Source organism: Phasianus colchicus, chromosome 1 (assembly GCF_987193195.1).
Source record: "Phasianus colchicus chromosome 1, bPhaCol1.hap1.1, whole genome shotgun sequence".
In the NCBI taxonomy this organism is placed as follows: Eukaryota; Metazoa; Chordata; class Aves; order Galliformes; family Phasianidae; genus Phasianus; species Phasianus colchicus.
Genome location: NC_143436.1, coordinates 63,444,146 through 63,465,729, shown reverse-complemented (window position 1 = coordinate 63,465,729; position 21,584 = coordinate 63,444,146). Strand labels below are relative to the sequence as shown.

Sequence of the window (21,584 nt, the reverse complement as noted above, 5' to 3'; positions counted from 1 at the left end):
AGTATGTTTCAGGATCAGCACAAGTGACAAAGCCAGTGAGAAAACATGGTGCCAGGCACAGCTGCAGGTAAACCAATGCTTATGGCAAAGCATGGCAAAAGACCAAGGTTTACAAAACTAAAACCAATGAATTTCAAAACTCATTTTAGGAAGGGAAAAAAAGCACACCCAAACCCATCAATATTATGCATGAGGCCAGAGGAAGCAAACAGCAATGGACGTGGTCCTGGACCAGGCCTGTGGGTCTCAACAGTCCAAAACCTTTGCCTGTGTCCAGGATTGGTGTTTGCTGAATTCTTATGCCCTGGCACCAGGAGACTTCATCGCAAGCAGATTGCACAGCGACTGGGGTTTTTAATGACCAATAAATTATCTGCTCATTTGGAAAAGCCTGTTATCGTATTTAATTTGACAGCCCCATGCAGGGTGAATTCCATAGACAAAAACAAATGTCAGGCCTCCAGACTAGCACACATCTCCCCACATGCAAAATAGACACTCACCAGTTGCTCTCTTAGGAGGATGGAAAAATCTAATCCCTCTAAATTATGTAAACCAAACAAAGAATGAAGGCTTAAAGCTTCAGCATTTATTTTTAACAAGTACAGCATAAACCACACTACTGCTTTCACATCTGCCTTCTAATTTTTTTCTTTTGAATGATATGCAGTACAACTATTTTAGGATCTGCTCCCGAGTGCCCACAGCTGGCACAGTATGTGGGGCATGGTAGGTGCTCATTTCTCCTCAGGGCTGATGCCTCCTAAATGCTGCCTGTGCTCTTGTGTAGAGATGTGGGGTCATCTTTTCCAACCCAACTTTCATTTAATTTTGCACTGAGAGGGGGGAGAGCTATTTCTTTTACTCACCTTGTCTCTCATTCAGATATGGGCTGGAACAGAAACATGGGAGGAACATCCACTGAACTTTAAGTGCTTTTGAGCTCTGGTTCACATCTGTTATTCATGTATCTTTACATCGCTGCATAGTTTAATAAACGTGGAAGCAAAAGTTGTCCGGTAAATTTTGTCCTATTGCTTCAGAGCTTTATCCCTGGCTCTGACCTCTCCAGTGGACTGATGCAATTACATGCTTCATTTTCCCCATTTGCAAATTGAAATAACAATGTTTCCCTTTGCCATAACGCAGGCTGGGGCGCATGGAAGAAGAACGCCACATGAAGAGCTGGTGCTGACCAGAAGGCCGGTGGGGAAACGGCCTCACTTTCACTTTGCTGTTTCGTTGTAAGGACTGGGTTTACACCTTTATACAGGGTGCAGGGAGGTACTGGTGAGCACTAAGAGGGAAGGAAAGGCAGTACTGGAGACGGTCTCGCAGAGGCGCAGTGGGGCCGGCAGGGGGCGCTGCAGCGCCGCGGGCGGAGGGCGCCGCGGGAGCCGCCGCCGCCGCCGCCGGGCGGGCGGGGTGTCCGCATTGTGCGGCCGCGCCGCTGCCTCCGGCGGGAGCGCCCGGGGCCGGGCCGGGCCGCGCCTCCCTCGCTGAGCGCCACGGCGCAGCCCGGCACGGCGAGGAGGTGAGCGCCGAGTGGGCGGCTGCGGCGTGGGGCGCGCGGAGCTGGGGAGCGGCTGGGCCGGGTTGGGTGGCACCTGCCGGGACCCCGGCGGGGAGCGGAGCACCCCGGAGTCTCAGGCGGGCGGTGGTGAAGCGGTGCACGGTCGGATAGCCGCTACAGCCGCCGGCGGGACGCGGCGAGACGTGCCGCAGCGCAGCCCGGGAGCGGAGGGTCCCGGAGCGGCGAGCGGGAGCGCTCGGGGGAGGGAGAGCCCCGTGTCTCTTTCCCACCGCCCCTGTGGGTGACGGGCGCTCGGCTGTGCCGTGCTTCGGAGCAGGTAATAGTAAGCGAGAGTTTGCTTTGCCGCCGTTAGAATTAACAGCTGACGTGGGCATTCTAGCTCAGCGACCAGCCTTCATAACGGGAAAGTTCTCCGCGGTTGTAAAGGCAGACTGAGCGCTCGTGGTTTTGCTCGGGGCTGAGGGTCACCGTTGCCGTCCTTTGCCCGACGTCCGAGAGCGCTTTAGAAGGACAGGCGGCGCACTTAAGTGCGTTACTGCCCAGCTCTGAGAAATGAAGGCGGCGAGGAAGGAGCAGGTGACTTGCTCAAGGTCATGCAGCAAAGCCATTTATTCCTATGGGGCCTGCTGGAGGCGAGTTGCCAGGTATCTGGCATCCTCTGTCTAACCCCATTGCTTTGCCTAATGTGTGTGTGTGTGAGCTGAGGCAGCTTAAAGAAGGAGCAATGGAGAACTTCTGGGTACTGATTTGTGTAGGAGAAGGGGCAAGGTACAAGTGCTCAGAGGTTTTAAACAACTGCTGCTGAGTAATTGAAAGGTTTCTGGAATTTGAGGGCTCGAGGACAGATCAGCTGTCTGCGGGCATTGCTAGTGAATGGTTGTAGCTTTTACATAAAAAACTAAAGCATCAGAGTTAAGGCAGGTACAAACAATTGCAGCCCACAGAGACTAAAAGAATAAGGAACCCTACCTGGAGCCCTGAGGCAGATACTTCAGGTTGAATAGGTACCTTTGTCAGCATTACAGTGCCAGCATGAAACAAACAGCGAGAGCTGGAAAGCTTAAGGTAGGTTTTACTTAACCTTGCCAAATGTGTCAGTGGTGTTAGTGCAATGCTTAAGGCTGGAGCGCAGCACCGTTGGCATGACTTATAAATCACACGGGGGAGTGGTGAGGAAGCGCCTGGCTCCTTGTAGCTCCATGCTCGTGGTGTTCATCCCCAGGCTCTGCACTGACGTCACGATGACACGGTGAAGCCGAAGACAGGATCTGGGGAACGCTGCTTCTGCTTCAGTTTTGATCATCAAGTGCATTTGTTGACACACTGTTCCTCCAGCATGGCTAAGAGCGCAGAAGTGAAGCTGGCAATCTTTGGTCGAGCTGGCGTGGGCAAGTCAGGTATGTCTGCTATCTGCTTTTTCTTCTGCTTGTCAGCAGGTAACTTTTTGCTCCCTCTGCGCGGCGCCGTGCAAACTCTTTGTGCAGTAGGACAGCTGTGAACTTACTCTTGTCAGAGAGGGCAGGATAAGGCCAGGGCTTCTCTCCCTTGCTTTTTACACTACCGTCTCTAGGTTCTCCAAAATTAAAGTACTTTTATTGCTTTAAGATAGAAAATCGAAAACTTCACACCCCAGCTCCTTCCTGTTTCTCATTAAGGCAAGATTCCTCTTTTCCACAGGAACAGAGGGAATTAGTATTATTCAAGTTGTCCCTTCAAAACCTGTGCTAGATTAAGGTTTTATGTTTTTTATTTACATTATTTATATTGCAATCTGTCCAAGATCAGATTCTCTGTTAAGTGTTGGATGGCTTCTGATAGGTGTTTATTGCTGTAATTTGTGTTGATTTCAATGGAGCATTTCCAGTTTGGCACTTCAAAGGATCTTTATTTTCAGAGTTCTCTTGGATTTATATATTTACCAGGAAATCAAGAAATGTAATGTGTTAAGTTTGCTTTGAGAGAGACCATTTGAGAAATAAGCAAAGCCTGGAAAGTTCATATTGTAGAAACACAAGGGGGAGGCATAAATGTGAAAAATCCTTTTCTGTAGACAGCCTTTTCCTCGGTGAGATAAATGAGCGCAGTGCTAGGGCTGCATGCTTCCTCAAGCAGTTTGATGGTGTTGCATTAACTTGGCAGCTCAAGGACCACTCTCACGTGTCCCTGCACCACAAGGATGAAAAAATAGGAAGATTCAGGCCACTCATGCTCCTGTGTCAGCTTGGGAATTGTAAGGTGTTGCTTATATGAGAGAAACCTGCACGAGAGAAGCCAGGAGTAGGACCTACTTTTAAGAGCATTAGGCTGACTCCCAACTGCTGTCAGCCAGCTCCATTTCCCCAAGGTCACTTTTATGTTGGAAGCGTCGAGGTTGTGTCCCACAAGCTGCTCTTATGGTTTAGTTAAGTTGGGAAACAGTTTATGAAAGTATGTTTACCCCGAAGGTCTTTTAGCAGAATGCTACCTGTGAAGGAGTTCTGTCAGCCTTCAGGAAAAAAGGCGTATATGAGGCAAAGGTCATTAGAGATTACACCACTTAAACAAAGCCAGCACAGATTAAATTCTACCTGTTTGAATAAAATACCTGAGGGAATGCTATTAATACACTGGGATACGTTTAAACTGTGCCTTCTCTCCTGTTGCTCTCACCCCTGCCACACCTTCTTCCCACATACTTTATGAACTGGAAACACTTTAATAAATCTGGTGCTGTATTTTGCTGCTCCCTCCAAGTTTTGCAAGTAACTTTAGTGGTTCCTTTGGTTCACCTTGTACTTGGTTGTTGGTTTCAGTCGTTGTCCGGTCTTTTGGGTGGATTCAAAGCAATGCATGGGGACCTTGAAACATTTTCAGGAAAACCGAAATACTAAAAATGTCCCCACACCCTGATTATAGAATCACAGAATCATTAAGGTTGGAAATAACCACTGAGGTCATCTAGTTCAACCGTCCACCTACCATCAATATTGCCCACTAAACCATGTCCCTTAGTACAACATCTGTGTGTTTCTTGAACACCTCCAGGGATGAACACCACCTCCCTGGGCAGCCTCTTCCAGTGCAACATCACTCTTTGTGAAAAGAAATTGTTTCTGATATCCAACCTGAACCTCCCCTGGTGCAACTTGAGGCCATTCCCTCTTGTCCAGTTGCTGTTACCTGGGAGAAGAGGTCAACCCCCACTTTGCCACAACCTCCTTTCAGGGAATTATATAGAGCAATGAGGTCTCCCCTGAGCCTCCCCTTCTCCAGACTAAATCCCAGTTCTCTCAGCCACTCTTCCTAAGACTTGTGCTCTGATAACCCTAGCCATCTGAGAGCTTATATTTAAGAATGTAAAGCTGCCAATTAGGTTAAAATGTCTCACCAGCAGATGATCAGCAAAAATTTCTCATTTTTATCTGTTGTATCCTTTTTTTTTTTTTTAATAGATTTCACTAAACTAGGATTTTATGTTAGAAATGTTTTCATGTAGTCCTGGAACTGAGTGGGAGATTGTTTTTATTGCAGATCTATTAAACATCCTAGTTTCAGAGTCCCTTTTCACTTTTTTTTTTTCTTTCTCTCTTTTCCTTTGAGATGCAGGGAGGTGTTACATAAAATATGACTAAGGTCTCCTCTTTTTGATTGTGACCACGCATGTGAAGCTGTGTGGAAATGAAGGCACAAATATGTGGGCAGCACAACAAAGGTGAATTTAAGGGGGTGGGGAGGCTCTGGAGCATTATCAGGCACCCCTACAGAGCAGCAACTGCATCCCAGAATTTCCATCTATGAAAAACTCTCTTGTACGTTCCCATAAAAGGATCCAGTTTAAACAACTGAGCCAATTCCAGAGGAGTAAGCGGGGGGCTGGCAGTGGTGGTGTCTGATAGTACCTATTTGGTTGTAGCCAACAGTAGCAACGTGGAAGCTGTTAGACCTTTGTTGAAAGCAGAGCTGGACGCTAAGTAGTCTCCAGATAGCTGTGTTTGGCAGCTAAGTATCCTACTATATTAATGTCTTTTTTTAGAGTCCCCATGTAATTTCCTATCAATGACAGTAGTTTGTAATGCATTGTAGAGACAGTGTCCTGTGGCCATAGGTTAGTAGCATTGGCTTGGCCAGACAGCTGAAAGATAAACCAGACGCTAGAAGCAAGAATGCAAGACACTGGACCAGACTGGTTATGTATGATGAAAAGGAGACTAATGAAAAGGAGACACTGGGTGATAAATAAGGTCACTGTAATTGCCGGATAGTCATGCCAAAATATGGTTGCTGGCCTGTTTTCTTGGCTCATCTTTGCTTGCTGAGGAAGAGCCAGGCATTTGGTCCTTAATCTGTAAGTGGCTTCACCACTTCACAGCATCTGAGAAGTTACAAACACGTACTGTAATTCCTTTCCCAGTTCCAGAGTAGGACTTTGAATCAGCGAATCAAAGCAATTATGATGAAATAAGTATTGTGCTGGGATGGGCACATGGAGAATTATAACTCTCCTTCATGCACCACGAATGTCAGTTCAGTTGTTACCCATACTGAGAGGCAGTGAACATCCTAATCTTGTTATTAATGCTACCCATCTGTTTAATAAGGTGCAAGGCTCCTTGTTTTGCTGAGCACTCCCTTTCAATTAATCCAACTCTTTCACCCGGGAGGGAGCTGCTAACCCAATGTTCCCAACCAGAATGCTGTTCACAAGTCAGAGGAGTGAGAGCATCCTAAAGAATGAATCCTGAAGTTAAAGCCAAGGAAAACAAACCTTTTCTCTACTTTCTTGTTTCTTATCAAGTTTCCATAGTTCAAAGGTTTTGAAAACAAACCAGGGAACAGCAAGTCCGAGTGTCAGCATTTACTGTTCTCCTTCTTTTCATTGCCTCCCTGCTGTCAGCAGAAGGCCAGCAGAATTAACTGATCAACTCAGCCAACCTGCTTTTGTATTTAATGTAGACCTAAACCTTTCAAATAAAACAGAGGAATAAACCAATTCAGAAGGGCGACTAAGAGTGTTCTGTTAAGGGAGTTAGATCAGAATTACACTAAGCTGTAAATCAACTTGGGTTTCTCCTGGTCAAGTTCACCAGGTACAAGCATTCCAGTTCAGCCCACTCTTAACACTGGATGCTTCATTCTCCCAGTTTTTAAATGTTGCTTAAAAGTTGCTTTAAATGAGTTGAAAAGAGCAGATGAGGAACTCTGTCTGAGCCAAGGAGCCCTTTGCTGCTGCTTCACTCAGGAAGAGGGAGCAGAGCCCCATGGGGGAAAGGGGCACTGCTAAGCTCTGCTACGTATAACAGGGTATCTTCTCCCCATTTGAGCTACAATTAAGTGGCACTGAGAGGGAAAGAGCTTTTTAAGCTCTTTTCTTTATGTCCAAGAGGAGCTTGGAAGGAGCGGAGAATTAAAACTGATGTGAATTACTTAAGCATTGCTATTTAAATTGTTCTTCTATTGAATCCTACGGCTTCATTCCTATGGTAACAAAAGCTAGAATTTCCTAAATAGCTCCTTTTAAAAATATAGAAGTAACAATTAATGAAGAACTTAAAGGCCTTGTTCTCCCATGTCATCACAAGGTACAGTATGTGCCCGGAAAGCTGCAGAGGAGTAAAAATGTATTAACTAGGAAAGAAAAGAAGGGCATGTACTGGATAGCAGCATGGCTGATGCTTTTCCAACTCATAACTCAGTTGACTGTGAATGCTCAAAATACCTCTGCTTAGAAGCCCTTATATTTTGGCCAAAAAAGAGAGAATGTCCAGCTGTGGCATGTGCTATCCAACTTGATTTTTTGCTCAGTATGTGCCAGGCTAAACACTTCAAGTTTGTGTGTTCACATGAATGGTGCAGTGTGCTCAGCCACGGGCAGATGCACTCCTCATCTGTCTGGGCAGTCTGTGCAGCTGCAGCTCTGCTATGTGACATGGAAATACATATGGCTTCTACTGCTGCTTTAGCAGGATGGAAAATGCTAAAACCTCCACCAGCTCCCTGACAAATATGTGCCTGCTTATCTGCAGCTACAGAAACCCTTTTCTTGTGGAATAAGGTGCCTGAAACTGAGGGCTGCTGTCACCTTTTGATGCATTAAAGGCTCAGTTCTTTGCATTCGTGCAAAGGGGTGATTGATAAAGTGGCATCAGCAAATAGCACTCTGCAGAGAGCCAGTCCCACCACAGAAATGAAGGTTTCACCAGGTCTTTCTGGTGTCCATTGGAAATGTTGTGAACAGATTTCTGTGTTGGCTTATCCTGTATTCCTTGTCTAACCCAGGATGGGGAACATACCTGGAGAAAGATAACTAGATTTAAAAGTTCCTACAGAACAAATGTGAGCAACAGCCAAGTGAGAGACACCTAAAACAAATCTGTATTTTGTTTTCATTATCTGGGAGTATATTTGAAATTTACCTCTGAGGATCACTTTCAACTGCAATGCCTGAACTGAATTCTGCCCTGCCTTTTTTCAAAAAACTGTATGGGTTACTGGGAAAGAAGCCCATTTCAAAGTAATATTCTACTTCACAAATCCCTGCAGCAGTTTTCCCTCACCAGTTTCATTTCAGTGACTTTTGAGGAGGAAACACGAACTATTAAGGAGCGATTAGTCAGTGAGCTTGCAGCTCTGCTCATAAGGCAAGGAAAACTACCACAAAAGCTTTGAACTTCATGCTATACCAACTGATGTGTCCCAGGAGGATTATTGTAATAAAGGTGCATCTGAAATACAGGAAAGTGAGTGGAAAGGGAATTTATGGATTTACTTATTTCTTTATACACTGATAAAGTAGATGAAATGGCATTTTTTGTGTGTATTCTTAAGAATGGCAGTGGCAACCAGACACATAAGTGATTGTTCAGTGCTCGAGTTTAATGCCCACTGTATTAATTGTCCCCTAGGACTTCTCATTGGTAAAGTACTCGTTAAACAATCCCACTTTTTACTACCTCTGGTTTTACATAGCTTATTCAAAGGCACGTTTGTTGAAAGTAGTTTTGTGTGTACCTAATAGTGGAAACGTGCCAGTAACTAGCTCACACTGGGTGAGATTTTGGGATGGTTTCTCACTGTCAAGCACACAAACGCATCTTTAGAAGCAAGTGATACTGCAAACAACTAGTTGCAGTAACATTACCTATCTACTCTTCCATTCAGTGGATGACAATGATGCCTGCATTGGGGAGTGAGCTCGGGGTTTGTGGATCAAACACATAGGCCACTGTCAACCATGCACATGTGGTCCTAGCCATGCTGACAAGGACGGGAGCTGCTTTTGGAGTGGCCCCAGCACATCTGGGGGTACATTAATGAAACAGAGGGCGCTACTGGGATCAGCAGTACCCACAAGCACCCCTAATGTGTTTCTTGGAGAAGTCACACCAGTGATACCACATAGATGTGAACATTTAGTCAGCAGCTGTTTGTCAGCCAGTCTGTCATGGACTTTCTCAAAGCTGCAGTTGTTGCTTCTTCTCCATTCTCTCCAGTTCTAATACCTAAAGCTAGACTAGACACAGACATATTTGCCATAATGGGCAAGATAGTTTGCTTGTACCTGTTGCCTCCTTCCTTTCCTCTGCTTCTCTCTCTGTACTTCACTGTAGCCTTGTCCTTGATGTAAGAAGCATTCATACTCTGCTTTGCTTGACATTCAATCTCCTTTTTGGCTAACCGTGAAATAATAAAACCTAGAAATTCTAACCAAAAGCCAGCGTTGTTCATTCAAGCATAGCTGTGTTCCCCGTTCCATCTCATTTAACTAGATCTGACATTGGCCCTACCTGCATCCCCTCTGAGCAGCTGGTGGCAGCTGTTCGAGCTAAGCCTACTCCTGCTGTTCTTTGTTTCTGCTTAGGTTGGGCTAAATATAGCCTGCAGTTTGATTGCTGGGGAAGGAATGCCAGGTTTCAAGATTTTTATTTGCTGCACAGCTTTCTCTCTAGGCTGCGCTCAACCACCTCCTGCAGTGCTCGCCTTGGTCAGATAGTCGTCTTGCCCACTTCTGTCTCCAGTATTCACTGGCAAAGGCAACAGAAGAGCTTCCTTGTGGAGTCTGAGGCATCCTTTGCCAGCTTACTGTGAAGCATGGCAGTGCTTTGATCTGTCTGCAATTCACCACAGAGTCACTGAACACACTGACATCTCTCAGACTGCTGACCCTAATTCTTCTTTTCAGGAATTCTAAATTCACCCTTACCCAAATTGATTCCTTACTTCTCAGTGTCTGCATTCCCTGCTTACCTCTTGTCATATACTTTTTCCTTCACTTCCCCTCAGCTGTCACCCTTTCCTCTCGTCTTGCCTGTCCTAATACCCGTTCCTTGATTCCTGTGTATGAACTCTTCTGCTTTGTACTTTACAGTTGACTTTTTGTGCTTACAGCTGTCTTTTCAACCTTCTCATGTATTGCTTCCTCCAATGTCTATTTCTTATCTCCAGCTCCTCCACTACTGTTTACTGACATTGCCAGTAAACAGCAGTGGTTCAGGGCGTGAGATCGAGATGAGCTGACCTGGCAGCGGTGATGTGGCAAAGGACAGCCACTCTGAAGAGGTTCCTGCTGTCTTAGAAACCATTCTCTAGCCAGATTTTTCTGGGATGCTCCCAGCTTTGACTGCTTCAAAGACTTGTTATACAAAATCAGTTGCATGCAGCTTGAAAGAGTAAAGCGTGTGACTTTACGTAGCTAGCCTCAGTCACAGAAGTGGGTACATTCACCTATTTTGGCTTAGCAGAAGAAAAATAGAAGGAAGTTAAGACTGTATTTCCCAAGAAGACTTTATTTTTTCTGCATATTTGTTTATGCCACCCTTGCACCTTTACATTTACAGCACTCAAAAATAAATACATAAGTATACTAAAAATGGACCTTGTCTAGAACTGGGAGGATGAGCAAAGTGCTTTAGGGTTCAGCTGAACTGTGGTTACAGTGCTGTCGCTACCTGCTGTTGACTGAAGGTTTACACGTTGTTAGCACAGCCCTGGCAGGGTTTCCTACACTGAGGTGAACAGGAGCGTGTGGGGAAATAATGCAAGGCTGTTGGGAGCAAGTGAGCTGTGGCTTTGTCTGGAGCCCTGTCAGTTTGAGAGGAGGTCTGTCACTTATTTCTGTGCTCTTTGCAGCCAGCTCTCAGTGGGAGGGTCAGCTTCACATCTGTGACAAAGCTACATGGCTGTTTACCACGTCTGAAGGGATGGCTGTTTCAACCAGCATTTCTGTCCATTTGCTTCAGATTAAGCCAGCTCCCCTACTTACACTGACTCATACCTCTTCCCAGAGTCAGAAAAATAACTGAGAAAGGACATCTGCTTCTATAGCCTTTTCATAAAATTCTGAATGGGAAAAGTACTTTTTCTGGTTGTTTCTCACCAGGTAGAGCATTCACACTGGTGGAGTCAGTCAGATGCTGTTAGAGTTTTTAATGGATTTGCCATGTAGGTGTTGGGAAGTGCCATATATTATAATAGTGACACTGTAGATAACTCATTCTATGCATATAGCATGAAAAGATGAATGGCAAGAGAAGCATGAAGCCCTGGGGAAGGAAGCAGTAGATATATTAAACATATGTGTGGCTTTAAAATGCCATAGAAATTGGCTGGAGTCACAGGCTGCCTTTCCAGAAATGTTAGACAGTAGTCTGCATGCAGGAAAATGAGAGAAAATGTTGAAAACATCAAGCCTGGCTTTGAAAGCACACGAAGCTCTGGGTGTTCACAGGTTGATTTGCTGCTGCCACTCGGGTCAGCAAAAGGGAAGCTGAAGACAAGCAAAAGCAGAAGCCTGGGGCGGTGAGGCATTATCATATGGGAACTGTTTAGATAGACAGCTTGAAAAGTTTTCAGGCTGGGAGGATGTAATCAGGGAGTGCAGAGGATACGCTTTCCCAGGGAGTAAATTTCTTTACCACTTGAACACTACTTCAGCTTTCCAGCAGGCTGTGGGAACAAGGGCCAGCACTGTGACCCTCCTGCAAAGCATGCCACTATGACTATCCTCAAGTGGCCAATATAGAAACCGAGGTGAAGGAAGAAGGAGCCTGATAGCTTTTAGTCACCAAGGGGATTGAGATTTTGTCCATGCGCATTGCCAGAGCTTCCTTCTATGGTTCATCCTGTGGGCCAGGCCTGCAGACACCCAGCATGTAGCGGCTCCCAGGCAGGCAGCCATTCTGCAGGGTGTGAGCCCCACTGCATCTTTGTGACCCTTTATGGCTCATCATTAATTACAGCATTAAATAAGGCATTGTGAATGTGTATTTTCAAAAGGCATATTTAAGCAAAATTGGCAATCCTGTTTTTCACTTTTTATTCAGCAAGCCTTACTTTCATTTTGACCTACAGGACAACAAGCATAACAGACCTTCTCTCTACCTTTCACACAATACTTTATTTGCTATCCAGTTCTAAATATACAACTGGAATATAACCTGTCAATGTTGGAAAACCCTATTCAGGAGACCTTCTCTGCTAGAACAGCAGGGCCCATAGCGTTTTGTCAGTGGCTTATCCCCATGCCTGCCATGGGAAACAAAAATCCCACTCCCCACAACAGCAGATTCCAGTTATAGAGAGCTGTCGACTGTGATCTTTTCCTGACCCGCACAGCTATTGACCCATGCCCCTGAAGAGCTTTACAAGTGAGAACTTTTGAGTCCTACATTCAGAGCAGAAAAGTGCAAGAAAGAACATAGAAGCCAAAAAATTAGAGCAGACTATTTATTTCTTCACTGAAATAGAGCTGCAGAATAAATAAAAATGTATTGGAGAGTCACCACAGAAGAATGTGGTATTAGACCCATGGGGAGCAGCAGCAGGAAAAAGAAACAACAAAAACCTTCACACTATGCAAAAAAGTGGGGCATGAAGTATCACCTGCCAAAACAAACACTTTGTATTAACCAAACTCAGTGGCAGAATCAGTGACGCCAAGCACTACTGCTTAACCCAACTGGATGCTTGAGGTTACATACTCTGCAATTAGTTCTGCTCCAAGCTGAATTCCAACATGAAATAATCTAATAGTGATGCACAGCGTGAGTGTGTTCCACAAGTCTATGTCTCCTAGATCAATTGCCAGGCAAAATTTTAGGAAATTTATCTTAAGAAAACTTTGCCTTATCTAAAGAGAGCATGTTGGGTCACAAAAGATTATCAAAGAGGAATAGAGAAGAACGTCAGCATCCTTGTTTATATATGTATCTGTTTGGAGAGATGTCCTTCAAGGCCTCATGGTCTTTCACTTGTTCTGGCAGTGGGTGCCTGCTTACTGCAGCTGAGTATCCAAACAAGTTTGTTCTCAAAGCAGGGAGCATGGAAGGGGCTACCAACTTCTTTGCTTTGCTGTGCCCACACAAGCACTTTTCCCTTTGCCACAGTAGTTGCTGGGGAAATCGCCTTGTTTCCTGTTTGTGGTCAACAAATCCACTAAAATGGATCAAGAACTCTTCCGATTTGTATCTTGTCAAGTGTGTCCTCACATCCATCCCTCCTGTTCTGTTATTTAGGTTTACCTTGCTGATCAAATGACAAGAACTGGGAAAATGGCCATTTTCCTATATAGATGAATAATCCTAAGAGCAGGAGACCTGCTTCTGAAAAGCTGTAGGCAGAAAGGTTGAGGACAAGAGACAGCTTTATCCAGAGCACAGCTTACTGGATTTCAGTTGACGAATATTCATATATCACATTGTGGCTTGGGTTGGAAAGGACCTCAAAGTCCACCCAACTCTAATCCCAGTGGCATGGGCAGGGCTGCCACCCAGCACCTTAGGCTGCTTAGGGCCCATTCCAACCTCGCTTTGAGTACCTCCAGAGATGGGGACCCACAGCTTCTCTGGGCAGCCTAGTTATGTCCTATTGATGACTTTGTGACGAAAGAAAGGGCTGTGAATAATCCAGCCAGAGGCTAGTGAATGTAAGTTGACCACAGAAGGAAAATACCTGAAACTGAACAAAAGGATATCCAGTTCCATGGAAAACATGTATATCAAAATTTTCCCTATTAAGTGCCAATGGAGGAAAGATTGATTAATGAGCTGTTCTGGTAAGATAAAAAGCATTGATGCAAAAAGCTACGCAGGCTTAAAAAGAAGGGACTAATCTGACTGAATGGTTTAGACCCACTGTGAGGGATAGACACACCTGTTATTTTCCTTTTACCAATGGTGCTGTCTCACTGAAATGAAAGCAAGTGCTGACTGAAGCAACAAAATGAACATCTTGCCTGTAATGAATGCTCAGTGCCCCATGGAAATGTCAAATAAGTGCATCTTACGCAAGAAGCTTCTTTCATTAGTGTTCAGTGTAATTAAATCAGTCTCTCTCTCACCACACATTCTTGATAATCACTTTGCTAAGGATGAAAACTAGCTATTTTAAACATAGTTAGTGTGACTGTTTTGTTTGCTTTCTACTTACGATCTAGCATAAGACTTCTCAGCTTTGATTCAGCAGCACCATGGTGGAAGGCAGTTCACATAGTGCTCACTAAATGTGAGGCAAGAGACAAAACATGGAAAATGCAGAATGAACCTAGAGGAGTTTCTTAAGTTTCAGCACTTTGCAGATAGGAAGCGTCATAGTTTACCTGCAGGAAGACTCTAGACCCAGCTGAGCAAAGATTCAGTAACATAAGGACTATTTTCATGCACCGTGCCTTATATCTCACTTCATATTAGGTCTGTTTCTAAAAGATTTTTAATCACCTGAGATTGTTTTGCTTGTGAAAATTTTAGTACCATCAAGTTTGAGAAACTTGGCTGCGCATTGTAGTGCTGTAAGTATTACTTTTTGTGTCAAAATGCTGCAGTATGGATGAATACAAGCTGCAAAGAGTGATCTTCACGTCCAAATCAAAGCAGTACGTTGCCACCTTAGATCTTACTTCCAGCTTCTGTACAGTAGGTAACTGACATTCACGTTTTTCAAAAAGGTATGGAGGATACAGTGCCTTACAGCAGGTGCCAGAACAAGGCTCATGGAAATATGTTCACAATTAGAACGTTTGAAAGCTTGATTGTGAATTGTTACTTTCTGTTCATTACCATTAATGCTGTCACCCTTGGCAAAGGTTAAAATGCTTTTGTGTTTTATGGATAACAAGACACAGCACACTGAAGACAGTCTTTTCAGTTTCCAGAATGAGCAGACTGACATAATCGTTTGTTAAAATCCATAAATCATTATGCAATTCCAGGATTGCTCTGTTTGCTTTAATAGTTGACTTTAAGGAGTCAGAGTTATGTATTTCTGTGACATTCTCAAGACATATTTCATGTGGCAATTCATAATCCTGCTGACTGCAAAAGTATTTTCAGATCCTAAATTGTTCTGCTCAGAAAAGAGGGGTTTCCAAGGCAGTTATGAACATGGGAAGCTCAGGGCATCTAACAGTGTGCTAAGTCAGAAGGAGTAGTTTAGCACAAGAGTCTCTTCCATAAAAGAGACCTACATTGCTTCCGAGTTGCCTTAGAGATGATCCTGGAGACATCTCCCATGCATTTGGGGATCAAAATAACACAGTGGGGTTTGGTAGGTTTTTTTTTGCTTTTTGTTTGTTTGTTTTGTTTTGTTTTATTTTATTTGTTTTAAGGTTAATGCATAAGTTTTTCTCTGCCTTCAGACAAATTCAAGCCTAGTTTCTTACTGGGCTGTGAGCTCCCTGACCAGCAAGGCCAGTGGTGGTGCTTGACCCAAGAGATTCAGGTTTAATTCCTACAGTCAGACTGCTTGGGCTACTGGCTTTCAGCTTTGTTATTTAAAGAGATGGAAGAAGAGAAGTGCATAGCAATGTTGAATCACTATGCTAGAGAGGACTCTTGTACAGTAACTATTTTATCTTCAGTTTATCCCTATACCTCTCACATGAAGGATAACCATTACTACTGAGCTTCATCAGTTGGGGTGTCTTTTGGCACAGGATAGGAGACCGTGTTGAAGGCAATTATATTAATTGCCTTTATATACTCATGACATCACTCAAGGATTTTGGTGAAATACTGGGACATATTCAGAAGATAATCTCATAACCTCAGCATGATGTCCTAACTGCTAATTCTAAAAAAAAAATAAAGATAAGTCCTATCATCCTGAAGATTTCTGGCACACAGAAGTAGTAAAATAACAGTCATTGTTATTTATCCCCCTACTGTAGAAGAACTTAAGCCAGCTGTATCTCCAGAAGCCAAGTCATATCACTCCCTCAGCTTGCACATTTGAAAGAACTCTGTTGCCTAAATATTGCCACACAGGTAGCATGCACTTGCTACAACAGCTCAATATTAAATGACCCAGGGAAAGTCTGAATGGCAGAAACGTGAGATACACATATGAAATTTCTCTCCTCTTAGAAAGTCATTGCACTGTTCCCTTGCAACAGAGCTCATCCAATTTTAGGTAAGTCATGAACCCCTCAGGATTCTGTTTCCCAGTGGCAAACATTTTATGTCCTTCATTGCAAGGGTGCAGTAACTCTTCTTGAATTGAAAAATACTGTTTTGTTGATCATAATTATTTTTTTTTCCTTGTGCTTAATTACATTTTTTCCTCCAATTTTCCCCTTCAGCTAAATCTCACTTCTGTAGATCACACTCATCTCCTCCGGACCACTATTCTAAGTAGAGTTTGCATTCTATTTATCTCATTATTCCTACATGCTATTTAAACACATGGAGCCCTGTCTTCATTTTATAAAGCAAAGTTCTGAAATCTCTTTATGGTATTAAGGAAAAGCAAATTTAAATTACTTATGTTAAATAAAATAAATATGCATAACTTTATGGCACTAAGATGAAAACATTAGCTGAGTCAGTGTTTGAATTTTGCTACCAGGGTATTGATGAGAACTAGCATATTTCATGCATTTGGACTCATTAAAATCAATAGCATAATTTGTGCAGCAGTGGCTTATTTGCAAATATAAGGATTAACAGGAGTAGGTGGAATAGCGGAATACAGATACAATCTCTTCTGTAAATTCACATGCAGATTCATGAACAAAGATACAGAGCTTTCTGCTGACTCATGCCAACATGAATATTTTTACCTCTGGCTGGAGTGGAAGATCTGAAAGCACAGCGAAGAAGAAACTAAGGGCTGACACAGTGGAGATCCTGCACACAAGAAGGGGATGGAAACCTAAATTCAGAAGTTTTAGAAGGAAATTATGAGAAATTAAATGCATAAATCAATTCAAGATGCCACAAAATGTTAGACTAAATCTTGTACAGCACCATGAACAAGTGCTGTGTCCCTCAGACAAGGGGAGGCTGATAAACAGGTAACACTTGGTTTCAAATAATCTGAACTGCTGTTTGTTGGTTCTACTTCTCCTGCGCTGTTTTCTTCTCCTTCGAACTCATAATCTGCTAGGAAGGTCTCTGTTTAGAGGAGGTCCTCCAGAGTCAGAAACAGCTCTGGAGAACTGAAAAATTGAGGTTTCAAAACATTTATTGAGGGAAGGGTAAGAAAGTAGGCATTTTCTAAATTTTGTTTGCTTATTTTTAATTTCTTGATTGTGTTGCCTCAGCTTTGGCCATGGGCTTGAACAAGACTTCTTATCAAGGATAACTTGCAGTGATTTGCAGTCAAACGTTAATTTTTTCTCCCTCCAGAAAAAAAATTTTGGTCTCCTCTGAATTGCCATCTTTACTTGGTTTCCATAGCAGCACTTCCACAATTAAGAAGTACTGACAGACATCTGGGGATCTATCCAAATTCTGTGAAAGTCAATGGAAAAGCACATTTTTATTTCTTTGGAGCAAGTGTTTGGAAAGCTGGGTCAGTTGTTCCACAGACTGCATCCTACTGCCCCACTGTGGCACTTCCCAAGCAGGAAAGCAGGAGCCTGGGGAGTCCAGCCACTCAACCAGCACTAGCAGACTCTTCCTCAGAGAGTTGTGTAACAAATTCAGAGGCGAAGGACCATTGAAAAGCAAGTATTGTAAGGGCAGTGTTGTAGGCCCCAGAAAAAAATTGCTGTTTCCTTCTCAACCACAGGTGCTGCATTGTTTCACATTCAGAATTTAAGGCATTTGCTGTAAATGTGATAAAGCTGTAATTCAGACCTCTTTTCTACCCCTGCCTTACAACAGCAAGACAGTGCAAATAGCACAGTAGTGACATTCCCTTGCAGTAGTCCTGTTCAGTAGCACGTATTTCGTGTTCTGGGAATGGGAACACAGAGACATGGAGAAACCGATACCAAGCTAATAGCTGTGCCTGGAGTTCAACTCAGGCATCTCCAGTTCAATCTACAGCCTGACTCCTCTGACCAAGGACTCTTCCTGCTGTTAATGTGGTTTAAACTATCGGTATCAGCATGTTAGAAAATTTTTCTGTTACAAAAATTCAGCCTTACCATTATCTACTGGCCTTCATCTCCTAGATTAATAAGCGTTTAGTAGAGTGCTCTTTATCATGGGACAGAAAAGATATGGTCAGCAAAAAGTCACTAAGTGTGAGCAACAGCAGTATCATACTTGTAGATGAGCTTGTCTCAAATGGCAGTAGAAGAAGAGGATGGTTCATTGAGAGGTTTGGCATTTAACATAATGAGGAGACACCAAAGTTATTAGCATGGAAAACATCAGGGTCACATATTTAGTAAGAATCTAATTAGTACTGCTGCCTCAAAATGCTGAGTTCAGTAAGCGAAAGCAGGGCAGCTGCTGCACTGCTTTCTCTGAAGTGTCATCTGTCAGGCTGAGCCTCGGGTTTCAGTCTGACAGGTGGAAGCAAGACTGCTTTTGTTGTTTATTTTTTAAATGCTTGCAGAAGTAATTCTGCCATTTTCAAGAGCAATGTCAGGGAAAAGTGGGTTGTGTCTATATAGAAAAACACTCCTGCAGTTGCTTTACATAGGTATTGTAGTATCACTGCTCCTCAGAGCAGGAACTCAGCACATAACAGAGGGTTGGCGTATCGACAGTGGCGTGCTCTTCTATTTGGTATACTTCTGTTTGGTAGCTAGCCAGTGCCTTGAAGTCCTCAGTGGTGTTCCATGAATTGGAGCTAGGAATTAAAGTTTCCACTTGATATGAGAAACATTCCAGCTTGTGTTACAGGACCATCTTTCTTCTCAAGGGGCCATGCTGGAGGAAAAGTGGGCATGTTGGCATTATTGCCTTTTCCTTTTTGCTGGTCCAGAGGCATTGTGAAGAGCATAGGAGGCCAAAGTCTGAAGAAATGAAAAGCAAACAGCAATTTGGGATAAAAATTGCCTCTCCATTAGTTGATCTAAACCAGATTTGTCTCAGGAAATAGTTCTGGAAACTACTGCCAACTGCCATCCCAGCCGCAAAGGTTGGCGGCAAAATTTCAGTCACTTCACCTCATCTGTCTCTTTGCACATTAGTGCAAGCTGCACCTCTATGCTCTTCTTTTATATCCAGCATAAACAGAATGCTAGAATGTCCTAGCACCATCAGACCCTGTAAAAAGTCAGTCTTCATCCTGTTATAAGCTCCATTTAAACACTGGAAGGCCACAATGAGGTTTCCCCAGAGCCTTCTCTTCTTCACATGGAAGAAGGCCATCTCCCTCAACGTTTCTTCATAGGAGAGGCACTCCAGGCATCCTCATGGCCCGTATCTGAACCTGCTCCACATCTTTCTTGTGCTTGAGGACCTAGGCCTGCACTTTGTACTACAGGTTGGCAGAGTAGAGGGGGATAATTACCTCCCTTGCACTGCTGGTGACCTCTCTTTTGATGCAGCCAAGATTATAATTGGCCTTCTAGGCTGCGAGTGCACACTGCTGGCTCATGTCCCGCTTTTCATCCACCAGAGCTCCCAAGTCCTCCTCTCAGGACTGCTCTCAGTATGTTCTTATCACAGTCTGTACACATATCTGAGATAACCACAACCCAAGTGCAACACCTTCCACTTGGCCTTGGTGAATCTCATTAAGTTCTTATGGACTCGCTTTTCAAGCTTGACCATGTCCTTTTAGGGGGCATCCCCCCCCTTCTATTGTGTTAACTGTACAACTCACCTTGGTGTCATCAGCAAACTGAGTTCAGTCTCACTATCTAGGTCACTGATAAAGATGTTGAAGAACACTGGCTCCAAGACAGACCATTGGGAGACACCACTCATCACTAGTTCCACCTGGACATAGAGTCATTAGCCACAACCCTCTGGCTGTGACCATTTGACCAGTTCTTTTTCAACTGAATAGTCCAAACCTTCAAATTCATCTCTCTCCACCTTAGAAATAAGGATGTCACCTGCAACCATGTTTTTCCATTTCCATTGAGAGATAGGTTTCTTGTGGCCTCAGTGATTTATTTTATTTTTATTTTTTAATTTATCTGAATGAGGCTTTTTTAGTGCAGGGCTGGAATGCAACATTCAGAGGAGGCCAGCGAGCAGCCTAAAAAGCAGTTGCAAGACCCTGAAAGCATGCATGCAGTTGCAAGCCCAGCTGCCATTATATGGGCCTTACATAAATTCTAGGGGTTGACCCAAACTAGGTGATAGTGATTCCTTAAGCTACCAGATAACTCACGTGTCTCCCACAAGATTTAGCACTAACAGCAGGAAAGGCACCTCTGTTGAGCTTCAGACTCAACAGACTCAACTCAGTTCGTGCCATCTCAGTAGATGAGGATAGGGCATTTAGCGCATTGGCAATCACATCAGCTTGGCAGCACACTGTTATTTAGTTTTTGGATGATTTTATAGCCAGCTTCACAGCAGCAAAGAGCAGCAGTGCAATGAATCTTATAAATTAAGCTCATCTGATGGATTTTCGGTGGCTTTGTTTAGACCAGGGATGAAAAGTATCCCCCTCCCAAAGCTCCACACGTTTACCACTGACACAGGTGCTGTTTAACACCATTTAGCACAGTTTTGACTAGGAATTTATGTGGAAAATACACATACTGTGTAGGGATGCAACGCAGATGGGTGTACAGCTCAACACTGAAAAGGGGTTATATTCAGCATTAACTAGCTCAAGTTAGAGCCCTACAGCACGACAGTCAGACAGGATGTCTCCTCTACTGTGTGTGTGCTTTAACCCAAATACAACCAGTGAATGAAATGAGTGTTCTGCTGTTCATCTGCAGCTGAAAGAAACTGTAGGAAAATCAGTTCATTTCACAGTACCTTCAATGTCATAGTCACTCAGCTAGTTCAGCTCAATTTCTTTTAAAAGCCATGTTTTCCTCTCCTCAGTTCCGGCACTCTCTAATTTCCACTTCAACATACTTTTTCCACCCTGCTTGAAATCACTAGAAGGAAAATGTGCTGTCCTATTGAGAATGAAGCCAACTTTCAGGCTCTTGAGAATCAAGTAATTTTTGGAGAAAAACCTTAACTTCTAGGAGTTTATCCAGATCAAGGCTTTTGTTTGTGCAATACTCAGGGAAAAGTCAGGAAAAAGAAGGCATAGATTGGTATGTAGTTCTTGATCCCTTGTGCCATGATATCTTAATTAAACTGTACCTTTGTTTACTTAAGCCCTTAAGTATGTGGAACTAAAAACTTAGCTAAGACCTATTTATAGGGCAGCATCAGTGGTCTATCCAAGTGTTAGGTTAATCATTCTGACTGTTGCCTAGTGTGTCTGGTACGTGAAGCAGAACTTCCCTCCAGCATTTGTCCCTGTATGTTTCAGTTTGAGGGTCCGAAATACCCTGTATCTTGCTTAGGCTTTCTACAAATTGTTACAAAGGAAGTTTGTGCTATACTTACTCTGCTCCCCTCTCACCTATTTCCTTTCACTCTCTTCCAAGGTGTCCCTCACTGAAGGGACTTAGGGCCCTGCTGCTTTCCTTGGGAACATGTCCTTCCAGACAGGATCCCTCCATGTCAGCCTTTTCCTGCTGAAAGCTCTGCTTTGCTCAGGCCTGTATTGATTCAGTGTCTCCACTGTGGCTTGCAGGGGCACGAAACCAATGTTTATATTGACCTGAGGCACCTTAATTTTGCACCTATAGGTAGTGGTGACAATCTGATCTTCAGCAAAGATACAGGAGCTGTCTGCAGATTCAGAGTGTCACATTATTTTATGCTCTACTAACATTTGAAAGACCAGTTGCACAGACCCAGAAACTGAGCAC

The 21,584-nt window shown here is 43.7% G+C and overlaps 1 protein-coding gene across 4 annotated transcripts in view; it reads left to right on the top strand.

The window, feature by feature from the left end:
- The first annotated feature begins 1,410 nt into the window (after positions 1-1,410).
- The window catches only part of RERG (RAS like estrogen regulated growth inhibitor), a 106,705-nt gene continuing 86,531 nt past the window's right edge, over positions 1,411-21,584 (top strand). For 2 of the 4 annotated variants that reach the window (XM_090145732.1, XM_031589921.2), the window contains exons 1-2: positions 1,411-1,534; positions 2,757-2,931. In XM_090145732.1, coding sequence (XP_090001858.1) covers positions 2,871-2,931 — 61 coding nt within the window. In that variant the 5' untranslated portion in view covers positions 1,411-1,534; positions 2,757-2,870. Of the gene's footprint in view, positions 1,535-1,619; positions 1,851-2,456; positions 2,600-2,756; positions 2,932-21,584 lie in introns of those variants that run through there. The other 2 variants (XM_090145718.1, XM_090145724.1) reach the window with 2 other exon arrangements.